The sequence below is a fragment of the Rhamphochromis sp. 'chilingali' genome (genome assembly GCF_963969265.1).
Source record: "Rhamphochromis sp. 'chilingali' genome assembly, chromosome: 19".
Taxonomy (NCBI): domain Eukaryota; kingdom Metazoa; phylum Chordata; class Actinopteri; order Cichliformes; family Cichlidae; genus Rhamphochromis; species Rhamphochromis sp. 'chilingali'.
Window position 1 is genome coordinate 22,865,095 of NC_137946.1, and position 16,830 is coordinate 22,881,924.

General features: G+C 38.8%; 1 protein-coding gene across 2 annotated transcripts in view; it reads left to right on the forward strand.

The window, feature by feature from the left end:
- The window catches only part of gabrb2b (gamma-aminobutyric acid type A receptor subunit beta2b), a 67,294-nt gene extending 51,584 nt beyond the window's left edge, over positions 1–15,710 (forward strand). For both annotated transcript variants that reach the window (XM_080867578.1, XM_080867579.1), the window contains exons 7-10: positions 1,897–2,049; positions 9,481–9,725; positions 11,197–11,334; positions 11,461–15,710. In XM_080867578.1, the coding sequence (XP_080723704.1) occupies positions 1,897–2,049; positions 9,481–9,725; positions 11,197–11,334; positions 11,461–11,808 (884 nt within the window). In that variant the 3' untranslated portion in view covers positions 11,809–15,710. The remainder of the gene's footprint in view (positions 1–1,896; positions 2,050–9,480; positions 9,726–11,196; positions 11,335–11,460) is intronic.
- The last annotated feature ends 1,120 nt before the right edge of the window (positions 15,711–16,830 follow it).

The following is a 16,830-nucleotide window of genomic DNA, read 5'->3' on the forward strand; positions in this document are numbered from 1 at the left end:
TATTACTAGTAATTTTACTTCATTATTATATCTCTCAGTGTCTCTGTATATTCATAAAATAGTTTAGATGTTTCATACTTTATCAGTACTGACTTTTTTCACTGTTTCAACTTATATATATGAAAAAATAATTTCCAGAAATCCTAAACATCATGAAAACAAACAGGCATACAGATCTTTGAATGAATCATTGTCTTCGGAGGCAGATGATACCATGACATTTTAACAACAAACAAAAGAGAACACTGCCTGATATAATGAAATATTCATATGTTCAAGTTTTTCATATTCATGATTTTGTCATGCAAACAAGCATTTGTGAGCAGGACAGTGATTTTTTTGGTGATTAGTTAAAGCCGCTGCACTGAATGATAGCGTAACGTAAATTCAATATGAATGTTGCAGCTGCACCAATGAAAGCTTGTTTTGTCTGCACACACTGCTTGTGCGTGTATGTATGTGTGTTGTTGTGTATTGGTATACTATTAGTATGCAAGAAACTTTACCCAAGTGTCTACCTGAAGTGTGCTGGATTTTATTACCCAATATAGAAATGGGGGAATTCCCCTGGTGTCAAACATTCACTGGATACAGCTTGGTTATAAAACTGTCATAATTATAGTGCTAATTTGAAAAACTCTGTAATTGAAAAAAAAAACCCTCAAAGAAATGTGTTGTAGTTGGACAATTGTAGTAAGACTTTATTGTATACCAAATTTGTATTTGTTTCTATCACATATATGCTGACATTTCAAATAACAGGCTATACAGGAATAACCTGGATTTGTCCTCATTCATCTTCATAGAACAAAAGTCACAAGATCACGAAAGTTAGACTTTATCCTCTGGATACCACAAAACAAATTTTAGTCAAGAATTGCAGAGATTTTTCCTCTGGCCTGACAGAACACCACTGTCATTGACAGAACCACGTGATCAACATGGTCACAAACCCCTGTTTTCCTAATGAAGCATGTTTCAGCCTTCAGATTTTTAAGCTTTATTTTGAGTGTGTGCCATGACCTTTTTTTTAAGGAAGGTAGTAAAAAACAGTTGCTCATCAGTCAGTGATATTGGAAAGAACAAATTTAAATTACTTGGTTCAAACTGATCCTGATTACTGATGATTGTGTTCATATTTTTTGCCACACACCTGATATCTTTGGCATTTCACATCTTTTCTGCCATGGTCCTGGGTTGTGCGACCCAGTGTTGAGTTTTATGTATCTTTTGTATTCATTTATGCTCTAGCTTAGTTCGTCTAGTTAATTTCTAGGGTGCTGCTTAGCCCTTTGTTTCTTAGTTGTTTATGTCATCTCCTCCTGTACTCAGTCTCCCTGGTTCGTGCATCTACCTGTCATGCGTCATGTCTGTGTGGTTAAGTTCAGGTCACGTCTAATCTCCATGTTTCCTGTTTTACTTTGAAAGTCTGTGTCTAATGTCAGTGTATGTAGTTTCGCTTTCCCTGTCCTGTCATTAGGTCCATGTGTATCAGCTGTTCCCCCTTATGTGTTTCCACTTCCCTTGATCATCCCTTATGTGTATTTAGTCTTTGTGTTTCTTTCAGTCTGTGTCGCGTCATCTGTGTTCCCACCCTCCATGTTTTCACGGCCAGTCTTTGCAGTCATCGTCATAGTTTTCTGAGTCTTTATAGTTTATCACAGTATCAGTTTCCCAGTTTAGTTATAGTTTAGTTTGGTCACGGTATTTCTGCTTTGTTTGAACTCTATGTCATCAGCCATAATAAAGGCTCGCTTTCAGTTTAAGTTCACTCCCGTCTACTCACTTGCGTTCGCACCTGGGTCCACCACACACACCAGCATTTCTTCTCCACAGACCGTGACATTTTCTCTTTTTTAAACATTATTTTTAATTATTATTCTCCTTTCTCCAAAGGTTCTTACCCTCGTCTGTCTCTGAGTTTTAAGCTGAAGAGAAACATTGGTTACTTCATCCTACAGACATACATGCCTTCTATTCTCATCACCATCCTTTCCTGGGTCTCCTTCTGGATCAACTACGATGCCTCTGCTGCCAGAGTGGCTCTAGGTAAGGTTCATAAAACAATAAATAGGCCAATAAAAGGGGAATATGTAGTTGAAAGCTTGCCCAACCTGTGTGCTGGTTGTACTAAATACAAAAATGAAGAGCATGCATCTTACATTCTCTTGTTCATCTTTTCTCATTTTATCTCTAGTTGCTTATTTCCTCGATTTTGTGAACTTTTTGAACTTTACACATAAACCACACTGTTACTGTATCTTTTGCAAGTATTGTGGGTGTTAGTGGGTCAAATATTAATCAAGTATAGGGTTAAATCATAGAACTATAATGATGGTTGACTAGGCTGATTTGTTTCTACTTTTAAACCAGAAACCGTCTGTTCTTTTTTGGGGAGCCGCAATTTCCTCCAGTCATTCTTGATTATGTAAATCCCATGTTGCCTGGGAGATTTGTAACGAGCTACTCTGTGTTTATCAGTGGTTCACTGTCTTCTTTTTACCGAATTCCATTCATTCAGCTTAATCTATATTTCTACCCAACCCCTCCTTTTTGTCAACAAGGCAATTTTGCTGATTGACGACTGGGCTATATGTAGTGGTGCAGGGGAAGGCATGCATGGGATTTAATGAAAAAAGTTAATGTTTTATAATAGAGGCAGGTCAGAGTTGGGAAATGTTTGGCCACCTCCTTCGCCATACTAGATTCAGAATCTACTTTATCCTGACCTCCTTTCAGGCATTAAAATGGACTTGTAAGGGCTATGTCACATGATCACTATGTGCAAAAATCTGTTGTTATTGTTAAGCTCTTATCACAACAGCTTGGGAAAATTGTTTGAATCCTATTTTGACCAGTATTAATTTATATTAATTGGCTAGAACTCTTGGGATGCTCTGAAAAAATGTTTCTTAAAGCCTGGATGCAATGACTAGCACAATTTAAATGCTATAAAAATCAAATTAAATATATAAAAAAAGTAAAGTAAGTCTATAATGCTGCTCATTTTGAATGTGATGCATTAATAATAATAATAATAATGATAATAATAATAATAATAATGGATTGCATTTATATAGTGCTTTTCGAAACCCTCAAAGCGCTTTACAATTCCAATATTGATTCACTCTCACATTCACACACTAGTGGAGGCAAGCTACAGTTGTAGCCACAGCTGCCCTGGGGCAGACTGACAGAAGCGAGGCTGCCATATCGCACCATCAGCCCTTCTGGCCAACACCAGTAGGCAGTAGGTGAAATGTCTTGCCCAAGGACACAACGACCAAAACAGACAGAGCTGGGGATCGAATTGGTAACCTTCCGGTTACAAGATGAGCGTCCCAACCCCCTGAACCACTGGGTTTCCTCACTTGCAAAAATATGAACAGTGTCTAATTTTCAAATTCAAATTCAAATTTTATTTGTCACGTACACAGTCATACACAGTACGATATGTAGTGAAATGCTTGGACAACTGCTCGTGACCTAAAGAAAACAAAAAAGGAAAAGGCTATGAATAAGATAGGAAATAAATATGAAAAATTAAAAAGGGTAAATTTAACTAGGAAGGAATAAAATATAAATTAAGGTTAAAAATGAAATAACTGTACAACACAAATTAGAATGAAGGGTAAATTTAACTGGGAAGAATAAGATAAAATATATAAATTAAAGTTGAAAATAAAATAACTGTACAACAAAATACACAATACACAATATAGAACTATATAAGAATGTATGAAGAAATATAAATATAAATAAATATATACACAATAACAGCAGCTGTACAAGTATTAACCGGAAATGAAGAATATAGTGACCAGTGTTGTGCAAAAACAAAGTCCAGAAAGTCCAGTGTGTGTAAGAACTATATGTGTGGGTCAGTACTGTGTGGTGGTGTGATTGAGAGACCGTATCGCCTGCGGGAAGAAGCTCCTCCTCAGTCTCTCTGTGTTGGTCTTCAGGGAGCGGAATCGCTTTCCTGACCTCAACAGAGAGAACAGTCTGTTGTTGGGATGGCTGAGGTCCTTCACGATCTTCCTGGCCTTGGTCCAGCACCGCCTGCTGTAGATTGAGTGCAGGTCAGGGAGCTCGGAGCGGATGGTGCGCTCAGCTGACCGCACAACCCTCTGTAGAGCTCGTCTGTCCTGCATGGTGCTGTTCCCGAACCAGGTTAAGATGTTTCCCGTCAGGATGCTCTCTATGGTGCAGGAGTAAAAGTTCCTGAGCACCTTGGAGGGCAGTTGGAAGTCTCTCAAGCGTCTGAGGTGGTACAGACGCTGACGGGCCTTTTTCACCACGGTGTTGATGTGACAGGACCATGACAGGTCCTGCGTGATGTGAACTCCGAGGTATTTGAAGCTGTCCACTCTCTCCACTGGGCACTCGTTGATGACAGGGGTCTGGTAGTTCCTCTCCTGCTTAGTGCTGAAGTCCACTATCAGCTCCTTTGTCTTACTGACGTTTAGAAGGAGGTTGTTCCTCTGGCACCAGTTCTCCAGATTCCTAATCTCCTTCAGGTAGGCCGTCTCGTTGTTATCAGAGATCAGGCCCACCACGACGGTGTCGTCAGCAAACTTGATGATGGTGGTGGAGCTGGTAGTGGCCACACAGTCATATGTGTACAAAGAGTACAGCAGGGGGCTCAGAACACACCCCTGGGGGGCTCCAGTGCTGAGAGTGGTGGAGGCTGAGACATGTCCGCCCATCCTTACTGCCTGTGGTCTGCCAGTTAGGAAGTTGGAGATCCACTGACACATAGATGAGCTGAGTCCCAGATGCTCCAGCTTGGTGGTGAGTGTGGAGGGAATTATGGTGTTAAATGCAGAGCTGTAGTCTATGAAAAGCATTTTAACATAATTCCCCCTTCTAGTGTCCAAGTGAGTGAGTGATGTGTGGAGGAGATGAGAGATGGCATCGTCTGTGGAACGATTTGGACGGTAAGCAAACTGTAGTGGGTCCAGTGTGTCTGGTAGTGAAGAAATGATGAAGTCTCTGACCAGGCGTTCAAAGCACTTCATCACTACTGAGGTGAGGGCTACAGGGCGATAGTCATTGAGAGAAGCAGGGTGGGGTTTCTTCGGGACAGGAACAATGATGGACTCTTTGAAGCATGTGGGGATCACCGACTGAGATAAAGAGATGTTGAATATCTCAGTGAACACAGGAGCTAGCTGGTATGCGCAGTCTCTTAGGATACGACCTGGGATGCCGTCTGGTCCTGCTGCTTTCCTGGTGTTCACTCTCTTGAAGGCTCTCCTTACTTCATGCTCGGAGATGACGAGCACGTTTCCGGTGCTGGCAGTATCTTCCTGTCTGCAGCCGTTAGCGCCGCTAACACTAGCATTGTTGGAGACCTTAGCTGCAGCCTCGAAGCGAGCATAGAAAGTGTTCAGCTCGTCTGCCAGAGTCACGGCCGCGTTCGTCATACCGGTTGTTGGTGCTTTATAGTCCGTTATTGTCCTTAGTCCCCGCCACAGGCTCCTAGAGTCACTCTGTTGGAGTTGTGACTCTAGTTTCCTCCCGTAGCGCTGCTTCGCCTCTTTCACCGCCCTCCGCACGTTATATGACGCGGCTTTGTACGGGTCCATGTCCCCCGTCATGAGTCCCGTGTTGTAGGCAGCGGTGCGGGATCTCAGAGCGTCGCGGATGGTTTTATCCACCCACGGCTTCTGGTTGGGAAACGTTGTGATAGTCTTTGTCTCCACGGTATCATCCGCTAGTTTCCCGATGAATCCCACAACCGCTTCCGTAAACACGTTGACGTCATCGTCTGAGCTGTTTCTGAACATGCCCCAGTCTGCGTCATCGAGTGCGTCCTGTAACGTGGCCACCGATTGATCCGTCCAGCGCGCGACCTTCCTCTGAACCGGAACTTCCTGTTTCAGCCTTTGTTTGTATTTTGGCATGAGGAAGATGGCGGCGTGATCAGATTTGCCAAACGGGGGGCGGGATTGTGCCTTGTAGCCGTCCTTGACCGTAGTGTAGCAGTGGTCCAGTGTCCTTTCACCCCTGGTGGGGCAGGTGATGTGTTGATAAAAGTTCGGCGCTGCGCGTTTGAGGTTGGCGCTATTAAAGTCCCCCGTCACAATAAGCGCAGCGTCCCGGTGTTGTGTCTGGTGCTGTGTGAGTGCCTCATGCAGCTCGCATAAGGCGGTGACCGTGTCCGCTTGTGGTGGAATATAAACGGCACTTACAATGACCGATGTAAATTCCCGAGGTAGATAAAAAGGACGACACATGATGGACAGTAGTTCCAGATTTGGTGTGCAGGAGCGTGTGAGAGGAACAACGTTCGCACTGTTGCACCAGTTGTTGTTCACCATTAAACACACGCCGCCTCCCCTTGACTTCCCTGAGTCCCGTGTCCTGTCCATGCGGTGAACCGAGAAGAACTCGGCCGGCTGGATGGCGTGGTCCAGCACCGCTGGGTTCAGCCATGTCTCGGTGAAGCAGAGGAGATTGCAGTCCCGAATGTCTCTCTGGAACTTTATCCTGGCCCTGAGGTCGTCAAGCTTGTTCTCCAGTGACTGGACGTTGGCGAGCAGGATGCTAGGCAGAGGTGTGCGGTGTGCACGAGCTCTCAGCCTGTTCCCTCTAGGCCGCCGCCGCTTCCCTTTGTTCTCCCTCGAGATCTCACTCGGCCAGCTCGGATCCGGAGTTAAAAACTTCGAATTGTGAGTATATTGTATACCAATAGAAACAAGAGTGTCACTGTCATACCTAATGTACCCAATGGTGATGATTTTGCCGATTTAGAAACGCTGAAAACTAACTTAAAAAACAAAGACAAACAAAGACAAAGAAAAAGTGGTCGGAGCAGTCGTGACGGCAGCCGACCTCACCGACCTCACCGGCGCCATCTTAAAAAATTTTCATGGTATTTTCATTTGAGAGACAGGATATCATGGCCCTACATGGGGCAGGGATAGCTCAGTAGGTAAAGTGGTCGCCCCATGATCGGAAGGTCGGCGGTTCGAATCCACTTAACGGCTACCCTGAGGTACCCCTGAGCAAGGTACCGTCCCTACACACTGCTCCCCGGGCGCCTGCTTAGTGGGCTGCCCACTGCTTCACTGAGTGAATGGGTCAAATGCAGAGAAAAACAAGTAATTTCCCCATGGGGATCAATAAAGTATCCATTATTATTATTATTATTATTATTACAGAATATTGTAAGGTCATGCCATTTGACCCCTGATCTCAGTTTTACATTTCACATCTTCCTTTCTTTCAGGTTTACCCCAAAATGTGTTAAATCTTTAAAGAAAGTATTGGCAAGAGAAAGAAAATGAACTGCATAGTTAGTTAGAAATATACTGTAGTGTAATATATAATAAAGTTACTCATGACCACTTATATACAGAGTAGTACCCATTGTTTATTACCTACTCCTACATAATGTTTGTGTAATCAAAGTAAACACACGTCGTGCTGCCCTTAACCAATTTTTACTGTACAACAAGTACGTTAAAAACAACAACAAAATTAACTAAATTAACTAAATAGAGACTGAGATTACCGAAAAGCACCACTGAACGACACAGGAAATCATTCCTGCCTGTGGCCATCTCCCTGTACAACGCATCCACTTAACACACTGTTTGCTGCTACAACTACACGTTTCTTTTCCAAATATTTATTTATAAGTGACTTATGTATGTATGCATGTATATATATGTATATATTGTACTATTCTTAGTTAGCGTATTGTCTGTCTTGTCTTAATGTTGGTTTAAAATGGAGCACTGTAACAAAAAATTATTTCCCCCAGGGATCAATAAAGTATTCTGATTCTGATTCTGATTCTGATAAATATACACTGAATATGCAGTGTTTGTGTGCACAAACTTGGCCAAACAAAGATAATCCTGATATACAAAACACAATACTACTCCATTAAAATGAAATGAGTGAGCTGCCTCAGCAGAGTTTGCACTTTTATAGTACTTGATGTTATTTTTTGTTGTCGTTCTTATTGTAATTTAATTTAAATGCAGCATTTTAATGGTTGTTAAATTAATGTATTCTAATTTATTTATATGTTACTCACTACTTTAGAAATTTTGTTCCAATTGTTCACTAGAATTGAAATAGTACTGCTGTTTTTTCAATGAATGAGGCATATGTAGGAGGACACGTAAGCACTGTAATTTAACCATTTTAGTAAGTTCTCATATAAGCATTAGAATCTGGCTTCTCTTACCATTTCTCATTTCCTTTATATGAATAGAACAGTGCTAATGTAAGCCCAACACATGTACATCCAAGAGCGAACATTGTGTTAAAAATTACAAAAAAAAGGGAAAAATTGCCATGTAATAACTCTTGCAGGGGTTTGTGTGCCGTGCATAATAAGCAAATTCTCAACACATTGATATGCATAGTCTGACAGTTTGCTTGGGAAGGCTTTGGAAAAACTGTCTTTCTCAATAGGAGTTCTCCACTAATGAACAAGATCAAGGTTGACATTTGAATTTCAAAATACTCCACTTCAGGTTCTTCTTCTAAAGCATATTTTTAAAATCATGGGGCAAACCCTTTACTTTCACTGATCAAGGTCACCTAATCAATCGAATCAGCAGCCAGCATTTGGAGGCATTTCAGCCAATGGTGCGCAGCAAGTCACTGAACAAACCGTTGTCCGTCTTGGACAACCCAACACACCAGCTGCATTCCACAAAAAACCAGCAGTGCACATTCTCCCACAGACTTATCCAACCCTGCTGAAACAAAGGATGCTTCTGGAAATCATTCTTTGTTTTCTCTATAAAACTCTACAACAGCTTTCCATTTTTCTGATAGGTGAACACAACTGTCAGAACATAAGCTTCCTCACACATTTCTATATTTGTCCCTCTTACTGACATTTTTAAAAAAGAGTACATATTATTGAGTTGCTCTGCTATTTGCAAGAAATCTATTTTCCACAATCTCAGTCTTTTTTCAATTTTATTTCCTTTTATTTGGTCACTATTATTAAGAAAATTTTACACTTCCCAATATTATACAGTAAGGCCTTCACCTTATATGTGAAGGCCTTACTTTCACAACATTATTAATATTCCTTCCTTCTTGAATTATTGTACTCGTGAGGTTTTTAGAAAAGTTGACTTCTGACTTTGTCATTGAGGTTCAAGGTCACTTAGATTTGAACTCATTTGAGATTATTAGTTGATTCCCGTATGGCATCAATTTGAAAATCCTACATCGCCACATTCATGAGTTATTGCATTGATAAGATTTTCAGAGAAGTATACCTCTGACCTTGACCTTAGACTCACAGGCCGGGACTCAGACTTGTCCAAGATTTGTCGTAGATTTCTCTATGGTATGACTTCTTTCTTGAGTTATCAGATTGACAAGATTTTCTGAAAACTGGACCTCTGACCTTGATCTTGAGGTCAAAGGGCAAAATTGCAGTTTTAAATCTGACTACTGAATTTCTCAATATCTTTTTTTGTGTTTTTTGTGGTTAAGGTATTACCACTGTGCTGACCATGACTACCATTAACACTCACCTGAGAGAAACGCTCCCCAAAATCCCATATGTCAAGGCCATAGATATGTACCTGATGGGCTGCTTCGTCTTTGTTTTCCTGGCTTTGCTGGAGTATGCCCTAGTAAACTACATCTTCTTTGGCCGGGGCCCTCAGCGTCAGAAAAAGGCAGCGGAGAAGACAGCTATGGCCAACAATGAAAAGATGAGAATGGATCCAAACAAGGTAACTATCTAATAGCTTAGCTTGTCCCTGTAGTTTGGTCATCTACCTGCCTACGAGCATTTAGAAAGGACTTGTTGAGTCCAGTATACTCACTGCATTGGTCACTTTGCACAACATAGTTGACATCTTCACACAGCCACATCCATTTATGCTCGCCTGAGGTAAGGTACCCACTACAGTATTCTCGTGAACGATAGGTGTTGGCACTTAGATAATAAGAAGCCAAAACTGGAAGTCAAAAAATTGCTAAGTTTTTTTTTTCCCCACAAAGTCTCATCTTTTCAAACTGCTGCAACATCTCACTTTGTATAGTCTGCAAATCTCTGGCCTTCATCAATAAAATGGTGATAAGAACCAATGTGATCCTTGTGTCTTCAACCCAGCATTGGCAGCAGTAGTACAATGTCCCGGGTTACACAATTGGCAAAAGGGTGGCTTGCAACAGAATTATTGCAACTTGGTGTCAAATTGACGTCAACGTTGTTGTATAATGCTGCTCTGCCACCACAAGAGGACAGGTATAATGGGGCCCTTATTGAGAATTAGTATGGTTTTCAGAAAAATGTTTACATAAACAATTAAAAACTAGAAACATATATTTGAATACATAGGCAAACCACATCTGATGTTTTACCTCTACATGCATGAAAATGCATGAAATCGCATTTACAGTGAAAATGGATTATTCAGATTGTCTAAAGAGTCCAGAATAATAATTAACAACATTCACTGTTAAAGCAGCTTAGTAGGATTGTTGTAGCCCGTGTTTGGAAGCCAAAATGACTCGTGAAAAAGAGGAGGGTCTCGGAGACAGATGGCTTTTCGCCTTGACAAAATGCAAATGATCACCATAACATGGCTGCACCTGGACTGCTGAAATACTCAAGGCAAAATGCCAAAGAAAACCAAATAGAAAAATAACTGCATTTATATCCTTTGACCTATTTCAAAGAGTGCACAGTCTATATAGCAATTTAGGAATTCTGTTCTGTTAACCATTTAGGTTATGTCTACATGGAATTTGAAATGGAAACACTAGAACAGCGGTTCCCAACCTTTTTGCGCCACGGACCGGTTTATGCCCGACAATATTTTCACGGACCGGCCTTTAAGGTGTCGCGGATAAATACAACAAAATAAAACTAGTACCGGTACCGAAAAAAAGAAGATTTATTCATAACACACGTGAAAAGACCCAGGAAAACAGAGTTAACGATAAAAACGATAACAAAATAACGCTGAAAACCGATAAAAACCCTGAAAACCATACATTTCACACCTGAGCCTCAACTCTCGCGGCCCGGTACCAAACGACTCACAGACCGGTACCGGTCCGAGGCCCGGGGGTTGGGGACCGCTGCACTAGAAGATAATTATTTCATAAACTGCAAAATGTAACAGTAACAATTTTTTTTAATCCAGTCCATCAACTGAACCACAGCAATATTGTTTTGTTTGAATGTGCTTGCAGTGGCTGGTGGGGAATGTAGTTGGCAGAGATGACACGCTGTATGCAAGAATGAAACAACGTGATATGGATGGCCATGAGTCATTGTGGGAACCAATCTTTGTGGATGATGCAGCAATTGGACTTGATCAAAAAAATAAGGTATCTGAAAATGATGTGCAGGTGATTTCAAATGAGTTTTGTGCTAATGTCAATGCCAATGTCTCAAAAATAAACCCAACACTACATAAACTTGAATCTAACAAACTTTACTCTTTTACTGGGCAGATGGACCCACATGAAAACATCCTTTTGGGCACCCTGGATATTAAGAACGATATGGGTGTTTCAGAGCTGGCTCTGGGTCTCAATGACCCACGGAATACCATGTTGACATATGACAGCTCAGCCCTACAGTATCGCAAAGCAGGGCTGGCCAGGCACAATTTTGGCCGAAATGCATTGGAGCGTCACATGACTCAAAAGAAAAGCAGACTACGGAGGCGTGCTTCACAGCTAAAAATCACCATCCCTGACTTGTCTGATGTAAACTCTATTGACAAATGGTCACGGATGATCTTTCCAACTGTATTTTCTTTCTTTAATGTTGTTTACTGGCTTTATTACGTTAATTAGGATAAAAAAAATGTTTTTAATAAAAAGGACATTCATGAGGGCAAGACCAAACAGCAAATATGTTGCTAATTTTGTCTTTGTGTCTTGTTTGTTTTCTATCCATGTGATCTTGTAATTGCTAGACTGAATCGGTAAATTACGGACTGGATCTGTCATAACTTGGAAAAGAACATTTGCTGGCTTACACGTGAAAACCTTACACTAGAGATTACAAACATAAGGTGCCTGTTCCTGAGTATTTGTTTAACATTTTATGTATTATGGGATGTGTGGATCTTTCCGTTATTTAAAATGTTTGCGTTTCTTATGTTTTTATTACTTTAGATTTAAACTAAACAGTAATTGCCAAACTGTTATATAAATGAGATATGAATGGATAAGCTGACACTTTATAATGACCATTTACTTTTACCGATACTAATTCAAAGTACTTGAAGCAAGTTTCAGGTTAATAGGGCTTTCTGTCTCAATTATATCAAAATGTCATGTTTATATGGGACACGGGGGCCTGAAATATACTTTTTTTAGGATTTTGTTATTTGAAAAATCATTGAAAATGGGGAAATTACCAAAACATTCCAGATTGATTGAGTAAGAGTTGCATGTTAAAAGAAAATACAGTGAGTTTATTATGATTGTTGGGTGCTATCCACTGTGTCAGACAGCTAAGGGAACAAACAATATTATTCCTGTTATTCACTTAAATGAGATTTATTTTAACAGATGCATGACAAATTAAAGGATAATCCAACATATAATCTATTAAGATGGTGCTGGGCCACCATGTGTCACAAAAATCAATTCAGTGCATTTTCACATTCATTCCCCAATTTTGTGGAACTCTGCTGAAGAGATGGAAAATTAATCCAAAACATATTCTCTTAGTTGTATTCTAATGTAATAACCAAAATCTCTGTTTGGTTTATTGGTTGGTAGGTTTTTGGACCACCTTCCCACAAAATGCCACTATCGGCAAAACAAAGCCACCGGTTCTCCCCACTTGATCACTTCAGTGATCAGTGACTTCATTGTTTTTCCTTTAATTTGTTTCTTATCTGTTTATCGTTGTTACATGGGTTTGCTTTAAATTGCTTGATGATATAATGATTGTTTCTTCGTCTCTTGTTTTGTACAAAAAAAAAACAGTCAGTGAAATTAAATGGGTGCCTGTGTTCGATGGAAAGAATAGAATTCATAAATATACAAGCATTATGTCATTATAGTAGCAACTGACACCACGATTTGAATATTTATTTTGACTTTTTTGTTTCTCTGTTTCTTTGACTCAAATGTGTTTATTTATTCATCTTAATCCCAAGCTAGACTTGTATACTATATATGGGTATAAAATTACCATGTATTGTTTTTACATTGAAAAATATGTTGACAATCACAAAATATACAGCTGTCAATACACAATGAATTTAGAACAATGACAAAATACTTGCTAACAGTACTGCCCAGAAGGTGGAATTTATGTGGAACAACTGATTATGCACAAAAGTTGTTATAAGCCATAGAGGCTCAATAGTTCTTCTAACATCTGGTGCTCATGGGAGTGTTTTAAGAGAAACCTTATTGATCTTTTTACACTATATATTTCAATTTCAATTTAAAACAAACCTAGGGCAGCGATACACCAGTTCCAAAGTCCCTTTCCTGTAGCTCTATACTATTTAGATCATCAAATTGCTCTGTTAAAAAACAAAAACAAAACTAGAGGTAAAAAAAAAAAAGAGAGTAGCAAAGCCTCACATGTGAAATTGTACCTACATAAACATTGTTAAATATAGTGGAAGAGGGGAAAGCTAACTTCAGATATTTACCTAAAACACAATCTTGCGCATATTGCTGAAGTCCTCTGGAGTGATATTCATTTTGAGTCTTAAGGCATGAGTGAATACTCTAAGCATTAATATGTTAATGTTTAATCAAAGTGTGGCCAAGAACAGTTATGACCCACTGCATGCTCTGTGTAGAAGTAAATCTTTTTTTTTTCTAATTACCCAAATATTCACTCAGTTTTTGTGTTTAATTCATTTCACAAATACATATACATAATGTTTACAGGTTTATTAAAAAAATGTCTTAATAGTTACTTGTGGTGTTATTAAAAATACAATTTTCTTTTCTAGAAATAATTTACTTAACCATTATAGTCACTCTCCAACAGCTCACAAACAAGTTAGACACACTGTGCAGATTCAAGTGAGCTTTCAGCTCTGGTATTTATATATGTTAATTATCAAAATAGTCAATTTCACACTGCTTTCTTAAGATTGAAAACTGTGCATTGTAAGTGAAATATTGTATTTTTGTTCAATGGTTATGGTGATTATGTCACAAAATTTGTCGTCTTTGTTGTTTTAATATAGCTTTCTATCTCTCTCTCTCTTGCTCTCTTTTTGGGTCACTTTTAGAGGGATCTACTAGAAAATGATTGTTGGTGTGAATCTCTGAGGAGTTCAACAAAAAATTTGGGAACATGTTCCAAAAGCATATTTATATATGTATATAGCAAACATATATATTGTTAATCAGAAATTGAAACATATTAATACATATTAATAAATACTTAAGAACTTTCTACACAACAAAAAAAAAACAAAAAAGATTTTCAATAGCATTTATATTGTAACATGGAAAGAGAGAATGCAAAAGCAGATGTAATGTAAATAATCTATTCAACAATGTCACTTGATCACTTTGATCTTATGCTATTAATCGGAGAATAAGTATTTGTTTTTGCCAAAATGTAAACATGTCTTGATGAATGTAGTTGATGTTCCTTTGCAGGGTGTTTTTGCTATAATGTTTCAGCAAATGTATACGAGATTTTTGTACCAATAATTAGCTAAACACAGCTTAGTCCACACCACCACTAACACAAAAACACACAAATACAAAAGGTCATGTGATTAAGAGGCTAATAATACCTTGTATCAGACCAAAAGTCAAACATCTCAGGTCAGCACAGTTCACACTATTAACAACACCGACTACAATATACTTGTACTTAAAAAAAAGAAAAAGAAAAAAGAAAAAAAAGCGGCTTGGTGCATTTGTTTTATCTGTTCTCCCTGTAATTTATTTCCCTTCTCCTGTTTAATATAATGCTCATGATACAGTACAGTACACAGTAACTATATTAAAAGTATGGTACAGTATTTGACCATAACCACAATCTAGACATGGCTAGTATTTAAAAAAATATATACAATAATAAACAAAGTTATTCTATCCACATCAGCTGTAGACATATAAAGATAACTCAGATTTTAAAAACAAATCTTAATAATAGTGCTGTAACACATGATGTATCTGAGTATGAGTGTGGGAAGTGGGTGCATGTTGGCCAGATAGCAATGCATTTCCAAAGCACAGTTTGGATGTGTGTTTGTACTTCACAGCACTTTTTTGTTTCATATATTTTTATACTTCTATATTCCAATGTAAAAATGGCAAAACCCATTTTTCTCTAAACCTTGTAAAACAAGTTTGAGCATTTTTCATATTTATACAATGCTTATTGGTTGCATTGCCCCTTAGGGATAGTGAAAATGTAATGATTTGTATGATAACGAAATCCTGTCAAGATACCTTGTTTAAAATTTAATTCATATAAAATACATGGTTGTAAATGGTTTGAAAATGTTTTTTTTTCTTAATTCCTGGAAAGTTAAGGTTTTTGGAAATTCTAGATTCTATTTAGGAGAATCTGGAATGAATGACATCTTAAAAGCCTAAATGGCACATCTTTCTGGCTGAGTATGTCTGCACACAGTCACAGAAGAAGCCTTAGCCTCCTGCTGCCCTGGACCTCTTTCCAAGCAGCATCAATCCTACTCACTCTCAACACCCTCCACCTTGGAAAACCCTTGTATATGGCACTCATAAGAACATAGCTGCACATTTTTGAAAGACAAGCTCTGTAAAAATTATGTCTTTTCTTGGGAAGTGAAATTATTTCCCTGATAATAAATATTATATACAGTTCAGAGAATGCCTGTTTTGCACTTATTTCAAATGAGGGGGAAAAAGCAGAGTGATCTCAATGCATGGCAAGTATTCCCAGTTGTGTAAAATTAACAAAAAGTAGACAAATGCACTTGAATTATGACCGACTGCAACATATAATGCAGTTGATGCTTATGCAGTACAAAAAAGCTAAAACGGGTCATTTTCTGACATGATGGCTTCTTTTTGTGATTCATCTTCTGGAAAGCACATACCAACACTTCAGAAGGTTAATGAGTCATTCACATATGTATGAACTTTGGAATATTGTACACAAATCTGTAAAATTAGTAAAACTGCCATAAGAAGACTCTGCACCTGTACATTTCCCACTGAAGAATTTTGTTGAATGAATAATTGAAAGAGCCCATTTTCACTGGAGCAGAGTTTTCTCTAAACACTCTTCCCATTATAATGAAACACACACGCACACACACACACCTATGTTTTAACATGACTGTAGTCCAGCCAAAGCCAGATAAATCAAAAGAACTTGCATGTGATAGCAACAAAATTGTATGTAACTATGCATAACCTTTTCCATTCCACACAAGCAGAATGTTATGCTGAGATTTGAAACAGAGCCACCGTGGTGTAGAAATAGAGCTCTTGTGGCTCTGAATAGGAGTACATGAGTCATGACATAGAGCGGTAGGCAAGCTTGGCATCGCAACAAAGACATTAGAACGAGTGTGAAATGTGTCTTTTTATCTTTCACCCACAACACCTTTTTTGGTCATCACCCACAGTCTTCAGTTTGCGATTAAACTTACAAAGGGAAGCAGTGACTGTTCAGCCAATATATCAAACCAGCATTTTTTTTAATGGTGACTCAGTGTTGAGGGATAATTGCAATACAAAAGTATGACTTTGTGTTAGAGCATCTGGATAAATATAGACACCGGAAGTATATGTGCGCGTGTTAGTGTGTGTTTCAGTGTATTCTAATATAAAAGCCCACCTTCCATTTTTATATAAATGCTTATGTGATTCAATTTTTGATAA